Source organism: Podarcis pityusensis (assembly GCF_964106645.2).
Source record: "Podarcis pityusensis genome assembly, chromosome: 9".
Taxonomy (NCBI): domain Eukaryota; kingdom Metazoa; phylum Chordata; class Lepidosauria; order Squamata; family Lacertidae; genus Podarcis; species Podarcis pityusensis.
In genome coordinates, this window is record NC_138034.1 from 49,559,927 (window position 1) to 49,570,903 (window position 10,977).

General features: G+C 41.2%; 1 protein-coding gene across 8 annotated transcripts in view; it reads left to right on the forward strand.

Annotated features, from left to right (window-relative positions):
• The window catches only part of PDE5A (phosphodiesterase 5A), a 124,462-nt gene extending 114,634 nt beyond the window's left edge, over positions 1-9,828 (forward strand). For all 8 annotated transcript variants that reach the window (XM_081021909.1, XM_081021905.1, XM_081021904.1 and 5 more), the window contains 3 exons: positions 1,106-1,180; positions 2,051-2,134; positions 2,938-9,828. In XM_081021909.1, coding sequence (XP_080878035.1) covers positions 1,106-1,180; positions 2,051-2,134; positions 2,938-3,075 — 297 coding nt within the window. In that variant the 3' untranslated portion in view covers positions 3,076-9,828. The remainder of the gene's footprint in view (positions 1-1,105; positions 1,181-2,050; positions 2,135-2,937) is intronic.
• Positions 9,829-10,977: the final 1,149 nt, after the last annotated feature.

The following is a 10,977-nucleotide window of genomic DNA, read 5'->3' on the forward strand; positions in this document are numbered from 1 at the left end:
GTAAGTAACTGCCAAAGGCCTGTCCAAATCTACAAAAAGGCAGCCCACAGTTTCCTTGAGCATTTGGTCCCACCAAACTTCCTCCCGTTTTAACGCATTGCCTCTTGTATCAACTTAAAACAAAACAAAGATGAAATTTGTAATACCAAGGAAGATCAGCAGCCTCTTGTTTCTTGCACAAATATTGATTGCCAGTGATTGAAAGCTTCAAAAGAAGGATTACTATGGGAAACCTGGCAAAGGAGTGATACCATACAAACAGACATTGCAAAAGAGATTGCAAAAGAATCCTTGGAAAACTGGCATCCTTTGGGGGACGGGTATTGAATTCTGCATAAACCAGATGAGAATGTTAAGCAAGAAGTTCTAAATATTTCATTGATTTTATTTGTTTGCTTATGAGTAGCAGAGCAATCTGAACCCCCTCACGCTGAACTGAACTCCCTCTTGCCAGCTGCCACCAACAGAGTGCCAACGTCCCCCTTATGTGTTGGAGGCCCTCTGACAGTATCCCGCTGGCAACACCCCTGCCTGCGAGGGACATTGGAAAGAGGGCTTGATCCCAAGCTAGGCTTACTGTCAGTGTGTGATGGCATCAGAGTTGACTCACCCATTAGGCAGGGTGAATCAGTTGCCTTAGGTGATGGAAGTTCAAGAAGCGAGGCCCTGCCCACCCCACTGCTGCCTCCGCAGCCAGAATGCCCCCTATCTCTGAGTTTGGGTGAGAAGGGCGTGTTTCGGCAGTCGTGGAAGTGGTGGGGTAGACAGGAGGCAATACATTCCCCTTTCATTTCAGGTGGTGAAATGGGCTGAGCTGCCAATCACTCTTCTAGCATGGAGCTGGTGTAGAGATCAGGTTAAATTATTCTTGCCTTCCCTTCCACGGTTGGCAAGTGGTGAGGGTTTTGGTTGCACCCTTAGTTATTGTATAAATTGTTATTTGAACTTCTTTGGATATAAATGTATTTTTGATTTCTGGACACTGTTGATGTCTTTCTTGGCCATTTCTGACAGAATAATTGCATACTTGTTGCATCTGCTTATATATTAGTATTATAAAATATTGTTGAAACACACTCTGAGATCTTTGTCTTTTAACTTGCAGATAGCTGAACTTGTAGCTACAGAATTCTTTGACCAAGGTGATAAGGAGAGAAAAGAACTCAATATAGAACCAACAGTAAGTAGAAGAACCATCTTTAAACAACATGGTTGTTGTTTTTTTACCGAAAATTCAGTTTAGATGGTGTTTTCACACATGAAGTATCAAAATTTACACCTCCTCTAGCATCTGAAAATCATATTCACTTAGGCCTGTATCCAATGAACTAATCTCATTAGTACAAGACTTCAGCCTGTGCAACCCACCCCCCACCAACATGCTAATTGGGGGAAAAACTTTTGGGGAACACACATGGGGAGTCGACATGGGGGGGGGGGGAAGTCCTTGCACTAACAGGATGACTTTTTGGGATACAACCCCTGTATTGTATACCAATTATAGCTGAGTAGTTAATGTTTTTGGCAAAGAAGTAGACATTTTCTGCTAATAGTATGGGAAGTAGCATTAATGGAGAAGCAAAGTATTTTGCAGCTATTTCCATCTACATACTTACAGTTGCATCAGCTTTCTCTCTGTCTAGAGGTCTGTTCATGAGACCTGGAAGTGGTCATTTCAAGCTCAGAGGCCTCACTTTCAGTGTTATTCTGAACTGTTGTATCCTCACCAGAAACTTAGGAGGCAGATTGTTGCAATTCCCATTTTACAGATAGAAGAACTGAAGCTGAGAGAAAGTAACTTTCCTAAGGCTACTTAGGGAAAGTTGGACTGAGATGGGATTTGAACCCAGGACAACCTCTTTGAGGCCAGCACTGACTATAATGATGGCTTATTAGCATGCCTTGTGATGTATGTATGCATGTATGTTTGTTTGTTTGTTGAATTTTTATATATCTATGCAGTGTACAAATTACAAAACATTGCTGAATTGAGCCACATTTTGGCAAGTGTACTTGCTTCATTCAAAGTGAACTTCGTTTGATTTTTCAGGATTTAATGAACCGTGAAAAGAAAAACAAAATCCCCAGCATGCAAGTTGGATTCATTGATGCCATCTGCTTGCAGCTCTATGAGGTACCATATATGGAGCGGCCTGTACAATGAGAGTGTTTGCGTCTGTGTCATCTGCCAACGTTGTCTTCAAAACTGCGCTTTCTCTTCAAAAGCATTCTATGCAGATCTGGCTGTGGGAAGTGGGGTTGCACAATCAAGTTTCACATCCTTTAATGGGATTTCTTTGGCTTTCCTACAAAGGAAATACAGCCGAGCAGGGACCCTTACACCATAAAATAATCAAGCAAGATCTCTGAAATATTGTAGTGGGATTTCTCTCTATTTACTGCTCATGGGTCTGTTCGTATGATTTTGCCTGAAGTGGGTGGGTATCCAAAATGTGACCAAAGAACCTTATGTTCTTTTATTTCAGGGATGATGAATCTTTGGTCCTCCAGGTGATATTGGGAGTACAACTCCCATCATGCATGACCATTGGCTATGCTGGCCGATGGGAGCTGGAGTCCAGCAACCCACTAGTGACACAGGTTCCCAGATCTGTGGATATATCCTTGAAAGGTGCAGTTCCTGTGTAGGAATGATGTGGCACTAATGCAGGCCATGGGATAAGCCTGGCTTGCTTCCTGCAGACCGTTTGAGGCAGCCTTGTGGCATGCAGAGAGGGGGAATCTGCCTTCCTCCAGATCCACTGCCATTTGCGGACTGCACCTCTCAGCCAGGAGCATGCTGGGAAGCTGCTTCTTGGATGTTTGCTGTGTGTTCAGTTCCCAGTATATTCTGTGAAACTGCTAAACTCTAAGGTAGAGAAGTCCCCTTCCCCTTTCTTAGGTTTTGATGGGTCCAATTTGCTTTTCCATTTGCAGGCGATGACACACGTCTCAGAAGCGTGCTATCCTTTGCTGGAAGGCTGCAGAAAGAACAGGCAGAAATGGCAGGCATTAGCCGAACAGCAAGAAACAAACCTGATCAATGGAGAAAGCAATCAGCCCAAACGGAACTGAGAGAGCACTTCATTAGGAATGCTGGTTTACAAAGAAGCTATTTATATATAGTGATTTGGAGATACTTAAATGTTTTGCTAGACACTGTACGAAATAGGTGTATAATTTGCCACTGCTGTATTTTAAAAGAACAAGGAGACATATATTTTTGCACAGCATTTGGAAGCGTAACATAAACGTTTTTGTGTATGATGTATCATAGTTGTATATTTCCAATATTCCATTTATTTGAGGGAGAACGAGGTCTGCACTTAGCAGGTCCAGTTTGCTCTTCTCAGCTTTATAAGACGGTACAGAAGAGGAGAGTTTCTAGGACTGCTGTTCTCAGTTGTACATAGTTGTTTAGTTTCAGTCAATGGCCAGTACTTTAAAACGATTACCATATTTAGCACCTTTTTCATCCTTTTGTGTTGTCTGTTTCTGTAAGTGTAAATAATGAGAGCGCAGTTTTGCCTTTGGGAGCCTGAGAAACATGGAGGAGCTTAGTGGTCAGTGTTCACTATGGGAGCTGCTGAATCCAATATCTCTTTATTCCAAAGAAAGTCAGGGCTGAAGCACAGTATCTTGAGAGAATATATTGCTCCTGTGCCTTTTCCTGCTGTGAGAGTGCTTCACCTTAAATGAACTTGAGCTGTTAATTACCCAGCAGTCCCAGGCTGCTGGTAAAGATCTATAGATGGAACTGCCTGACATTTCTTAAAGCATGGTAGCTCAAAAGTGCAGTTGTCTGAAGAAGACATCAAAGTCAAGAGAAATGGGGAATGGAGACAGACGGAAGAGGGACTGTGTAGACACTGCGGCTACTTTCAATGAGATGGGATCATCCCACAGCAAACTAGCTTCAATGCCATCCTGCCTACTGAAATCGTGGAATGGGGAATGGCCTGAAGCTGGCAGCAATGTGAGTGAGTGAAGAAAACTAGGCCTGGTCCAGAACTTGAGAATTGCTCTGGATATTGTAAAACTGAATCAAATTAAAGAGATCAGAGCTGAGAAATAGCCAAGGCTACTTAAAAACAACTGCTCATAATTGCAAAGAGGTTTTTATGAGTGAATTTTGGAAAGAAGAATGCTTTTGGTTTTTCATAAGACTTGGAACAAGCATAACCGCAGAGTATTGAAGCAGAAAGCAGAAATGGAAACAGCTGAGAATACTTTAGGGAGCTTACAATGATAACTTTAAAGAAGTCAACGAGTATTAGTTCGACGTAGACAAAACAAATCTTAAAATACCATCTCACTGCCTGCAACCAATAATGTTACCATGTCAAAAATGAGATTTTTGTCTGGTAGTGTTTATTTGTGGATACAACTTTAGCCGTACCCAGATGTTTGTAAAGATGATTTTCACATGTGTAATACTTTTTTAGGACAAACTAGCAGCAAGCAAGCACACCTATCAAATATGTTGCATTGATTTTTGCGCAGTTATCTGAAAAGTTGCACTTTTGGGATTGGGGTTTGTCACGGAGGGTACAACTGCCATCATAGCTCTCAAAGTAGGAACAAGGCTTTCTGCCAAAGGATCCAGAACATTCCTCAACATCCAAATGATTAGGAGCTGCTTTTACCTCTATTTTAGGAATAGCTGGGAGAGTCACTAACCTGTGTGATGTTTGACTGCAATCTAAAAATGCAGGCCCAAAACCACTTCCATCTGTCCCATGAATGGGACTGTTGGCCTCACAATTGGGGCTTTCAAATGCAGTCAAAAGAGGTCAAGAAATCTGACAATGGAAACAGGTTTCTCCATTGTTAGTGGCATTGTTTTGCCACTTCTTTTTTTATGAACTGGGAGATACTCTTCAGTTGTGTGGTATTCATGGTAATTTTGGGACATGGAGCATGTGTATATGCTCACACAGGTACAAAAATGTGCCACTTACTGAAGCTGTAATGTTTGTTCATTAAAAGTATTATCTGGCCGACTTCATATATTTTCCATATCCAAGATTTAAAGGCCTGCTGCATGTTCAGAAGAATCATGTGTTCCAGTCCTTCTGTAATTGTGCCACTTTTCTATAGGATATATTATGTGGCCGACCATATATAAAAAACCCAACTCCCTGCGTATAGACAACTGGCACATCAGGAGGGAGAGTAGGCCTGAAATGTTCTCCTTGACATGCTAGATTTTCCATGTGCAGGGGTTTTTTTTTTATGGGAGTGCATTCAAACATTCAGCCTCGAACACTCCAGGAAGGGCTGAATTTTCTGCTTTGTCTCATGCTGTTTCTGTACATTTGGATTGTACATAAGGCAGGTTCAACTACTCCACCAAAACAGTTGTCATTTAAGGCAGTAACCTTAGGATCTGAAGTACCAGCAAAGCAGACTCAACATCCTTATTCAACATTATCCCCAGAGGATCAATCAATTGCAATCTTTTGACCACTGTGTATAGCTTGTGCGTATAAGGAGATGAAGACCACATTCAGGCTCCTTTCCTCAAGACTAGATCCTCCACACATCATCATGGAGATCAATCTGTTTTTCCAGAGCACTATAAGTACAGGACAGACGCAAGCAGGATACATTGTTCCAAAGTGGGCTGCATTGTTGATTAGACATATTGAAAAATTCGCTTTGCCTGGTCATCCCAAGGCCAGGAGCAGAAATCACACAAGCAAATAAGTGGTATTCCCTGTCTCTGTTTTCTTAGTCTGCAAATGTCACATTAATAATTATATTATTTTCTGTGTTGTTTTTGACATTTATATACCATTGCAGTGTGTTGAAATTAATTACATAATTAATCATGTAGGTTTTGGCCCTGGCAGATAGCAAGATGAATATCTTAGGTTTTAGTGGAAGGCAGACTGAAGTGGAATGGAAACAGCACTGATTGTAATGAGCCCAGGATGGGATGGAAATTTCTGTTTCCTTCCATCACTTCTGTCGAAAGCGCCAGATTACTCAGGTCAAGCAAAACACACTTGGCAACTCAGTGTGAAGATGATAAGAAAAACAGGAGCAACCTATATGGCAGAGATCTTACCAATGGCTGTAGCATCATAGAATTGTATATGCGTTGGTAAGCTGGCAGAAAGAAACCTATGTGGAGTATTGTGTTTTTTAAAAAGCATTACTCTAAAATAATTTGTAGTAATTTGGTATATAAACCAACAGTCATATGAATGCAACCACGCAAACAATAAAATATCACGATAGGCTCACCAATACAATATCCCTAATGATGCAAACAGCACCCATCAATATAAAGGCCTAATTTCCATGCGTGTGGACTTTTAGTAGTTCACCTGAATCTTTTCTTACTGAGAATCACATAGAGAGGGGGGAAAGCTTGATAGAGCTGGATGACTGAATATCTAGCAGCAAATTGTAGGTTTATTGCTGGCAGGGATCTGAACCCAATTCACTTTTGCGCAGGGTAGAGTTAATAATTTCAGTTGGGCTGTGTGTATGCAGCCATGTGCAATAAAAACAAACAAACCTGAAATGTTAGTTTAAGTGTGGGTGGTCAAGACGTGCCTTTCTGCAAATTAGCAAGTTGGCTGAAGTAGGCGAGTGTGTTGCAGCATTTAGTGGATGCAACGTTTTATAGCTATGAGTTGGTTCAGCAAAAGACTTCCTTTCTGCTTTGTTTCGATAACCACTGAAGTTCAGCAAAAGACTTCCTTTCTGCTTTGTTTCGATAACCACTGAAAAAATGATATGCATGCTCACACATGCACAGACGATAAAAATAGGAAGAAACCACATGCTTGACCTTTTTAATAACTGCCTGTTTGTACTGTTGATGATCAATATAATCTCATCAGCCCTGAGTGCCCAGGAGCACTTTGAAGTTAAGTAGGTCGCCCCATGCTGCTGGCAGATCAGGGCAGAGAGAGGACGGCTGAATAGCAGTGTACATTTCCCCAGAGTGGAAGATTTTAATATTGCCTGATGGCTTTATTTGACATAGTAGTCAATGCTTTTATATTCAAGCTTAGTTACTCTTTGTTCCATATGTTACACATGTCCCTTCTGAACTACTATGTCAAATACAGTCCTCTAAAATGGGTCTGTCTCTCTCTCTCTCTCTGATAGATTTGCATGGAGAATTCCCTGTACAGTGGTACCTTAGAAGTCGAACGGAATCCGTTCTGGAAGTCCGTTTGACTTCTAAAACTTTCGGAAACCAAGGCACAGCTTCCGATTGGCTGCAGGAAGCTTCTGCAGCCAATCGGAAGCCACAGAAGTCTTGTCAGATGTTCAGGTTCCAAAGAACGTTCAAAAACCGGAACAATCACTTCTGGTTTTCGATCGTTTGGGAGCCAAAACGTTCGACTCCCAAGGCACTTGAAAACCAAGGTACAACAGTACAGTGGTACCTCAGGATGCGAATGGGATCCCTTCTAGAGCCCCATTCACATCCTGAAGCGAACGCAACCTGCGACTGCATGGGTCGCGATTCACCGCTTCCGCACATGCACATGACGTCATTTTGACTATCTGTGCATGCGCGGGCGGCGAAACCCAGAAGTAACCCGTTCTGTTACTTCCGGGTCGCCACAGAGCGCAACCCGAAAGCGCTCAACCTGAAGCAACTTCAGCCCGAGGTATAACTGTACTAAATAGTTATGAAAATAATTTGCTATACATACCTACTCAGAAGTTAGCCTCATTGAATTCAATAGGACTTATCCTCAGGTAATAACAATACTTTTATTATTTGTATCCTGCCCATCTGTCTGAGTGGCCCCAGCCGCTCTGGGTGACTTCTAGCTGATAAAAAACATAATAAAGCTATAGAGATTAAAAACTACCCTATACAGGGCTGCCTTCAGATGTCTCCTAAAAATTATATAGTTATTGTATAGTTATTTATCTCCTTGACATCTGATAGGAGGGCATTTCACAGGGCGGGTGCCACTACCGAGAAGGCCCTCTGCCTGGTTCCCTGTAACCTCACTTCTGGCAGTGAGGGAACAACCAGAAGGCCCTCAGAGCTGGACCTCTGTGTCCAGGCTGCACAATGGGGGTGGAGACATTTCTTCAGATATATGAGGCCAATGCCATTTAAGTAAGTGTGTATTGGTTTTTATTCTTAACTGGGTAATCCTGGACACATGTTGGCACTTAGTTTATATAATCAGAGTGGTTAAAGAACAGTAAGTGGATATTTTCCTATCTACAACAGCTCTTCATGGAAATAAATTCCCACAGTGCTGATATAAGCATTGCTTTTCATCTAGTTAACAATCTCAGTAATCCTAATGATCACTAACATGGATTAGGTACTACACCACTGTTTAAATATTGTTCTGAAGAGTGGTAAGAGGGCTTTGATCTCCCTGATCCTGTGTTCAACAACATTGTTCAGGCTTTGCAGGGTAACAATTCCCAATTTAGTTATTCTGTGAGTGTTCCTCACAGTTATGGAAAACAGTTTATATGTAACCACAGATGATGCAGAATGGAAATATTGACTTTAGAGGCCCATTGAAGCATGCCCGTAGTATTTGCTCTTGTGCATAGCATCAGAGCCCATGTATATGTTGTTATAAGTGGATCTTAAATCTATTTCTGGTTCTGAAAAGCTGCCATTGATTCAGGAATAATTTGTCCCCAGGACAAATGGTGAAGAAAAACTAAAGTAATTTAATTACATGTTGGTCTCAAAATTCTATAGAATCTCCTCGCTCTATGTACTGTAGGCTTATTTTTTAAATGACTTGCAAAGAAAGCAGAAATCACTTGGAAATGTAATATGTTCATACCTAAGAAATACGTTGATTTTTTTCAGAACTCAACTCAAAGGCAAAATTGGCATTCTGTAAGTTTCTGTTGACAGGGAGGAACTGATTGCACCTCTAGATTTGTGAGGTGTAAATATGTATATGAAACTGTGGGTAGGGATGATCCCAAAGACAATACCCAATGTTCTGGGTATGTTCCAGACAGGCACTAGTGTTTCATTGTGAACATAACCATTTGCTTATGGGTGTTTACTGCCAAAACTTTCCTTAAAAGAGGTCTATTGCAGATGACTTGTATGAGTACCATGGCTTAAAAATAATTGTTAGAAAGCAATTCAGCTGAATAGCTGGATCCAATTAACTGAATACAATGAGCTGTTTTATTTGATGATATAAGGTTTGTCACATTTCTTGCTTGTACATAAGGTCTTACGATTCCCATTACAAACTCTGGACCAAATCCTTGACTGCAGTAAAATTCACCCAACTGTTTTGATATAGTCACTCTGCCCTTCCACTCCTCCAGTGGAATTGTAAACGAAGTTAGAATTTAACTTCTCTGTAGATACACAGGACACAGACCATGTAAGTGTTTCTTAAGAATGTAGTGAAAACACTGTACATAGTTTTGAAATATATTACTTTTATAGTTTAACTCTGTAGAAATTCCTAACACGTTGTCACTCGGTGTGTTGATAATCTTCTGCCTTTTTGAAACATTTGAACAAATATATATAGTTTCTGAGCACAGTATTTTTGTACTAGGCCAAGTCATGGATTATGTATTTGGTGTTTTCTTTTAAAGTCATATTTAACTCTGGAGGGGTCCTGGGTCCTTGGTTCTGTTATCTTAGAGTCACAAACACTCTTTATTTAAACCAGTTAAGAGACTTATCCCTTCCCCACCCCCACCCCCTAAAAATGTACTATACAGTCTGGAAGAGAAAATACATATTTAAGTAACTTACTCTCCAACTGCTACTCCAGTAACTTTTTGCTTTTTATTGTACCATTTTCCATGCTTTCTACAATAAATGCAAGAAGAGAACTGTTTCACTTGGATCATTGTAAACACTCAAAAAGCAACTTCCATTTATTGGCCATCTTTCATCTAATGGAACACAGTTGACCTAGAATGTGTCCTACTTATCGTCTGGTTTATCTTTGGGTATGTAAGATCCTAGATAAGTAGAGGTTCAGACAACTAGTACAGAGGGTATTTCAAATTCCTAGCAAGGAGAGAGTATCTTCATTTTTTTGGAAACTGGAGTACCAAGTTTTAAATGGCAGGTATTTGACTATACTGAAGGTTACACTGATTATTGCTGAATAGTGGGTAATCTTGGTACAGTACTTTGTTTCACAATAGTCTCTTGTTAAATGAGAAATGCTTGCAGGGTGTTTCTTAAAAGTTGGTGACCACGAGAGGGCACTAAAGCTGCATCTACAAGTACAAAGCTCATTTACAGATGACATCTGCAAGATTTGCAATTATATCTTACATTACAAGTTTATGAGTAGAAATCTAGACAAGCAAATTCAAATTCCATGCCCACCAAAACAAAACAAAAATCGAACGCATATATAAAACAAAATTAAGTGACTTAACGAGACAGAGAAAAATGCTCTACTTTAAAATTTGTTGAGTTGCAGGAGCATCAATAAGTAGAGGGTGGCACTGTGGGTTAAACCACAGAGCCTAGGGCTTGCTGATCAGAAGGTCGGCGGTTCGAATCCCCACAACGGGGTGAGTTCCCGTTGCTCGGTCCCTGCTCCTGCCAACCTAGCAGTTCGAAAGCACGTCAAAGTGTAAGTAGATAAATAGGTACCGCTCCAGCAGGAAGGTAAACGGCGTTTCCATGTGTTGCTCTGGTTCGCCAGAAGTGGCTTAGTCATGCTAGCCACATGACCCAGAAGCTGTATGCCGGCTCCCTCGACCAACAAAGCGAGATGAGCACCGCAACCCCAGAGTCGTTCGTGACTGGACCTAATGGTCAGGGGTCCCGTTACCTTTACCTTTTACCCTGCACTTTCCTCAGAGCTCTAGTCCCCCCACCCCACAACTCAAATCAAGCTCAGGGAAAGAAAGGGTTTTTGCATGTTTGCAGCAGCTATGGACAGAGGTGATTGGCTGAAACTGGTTATGTCACTGACCTATGAAAAACAGGGATGATAGGCCTAAATATTCCTGATCTAA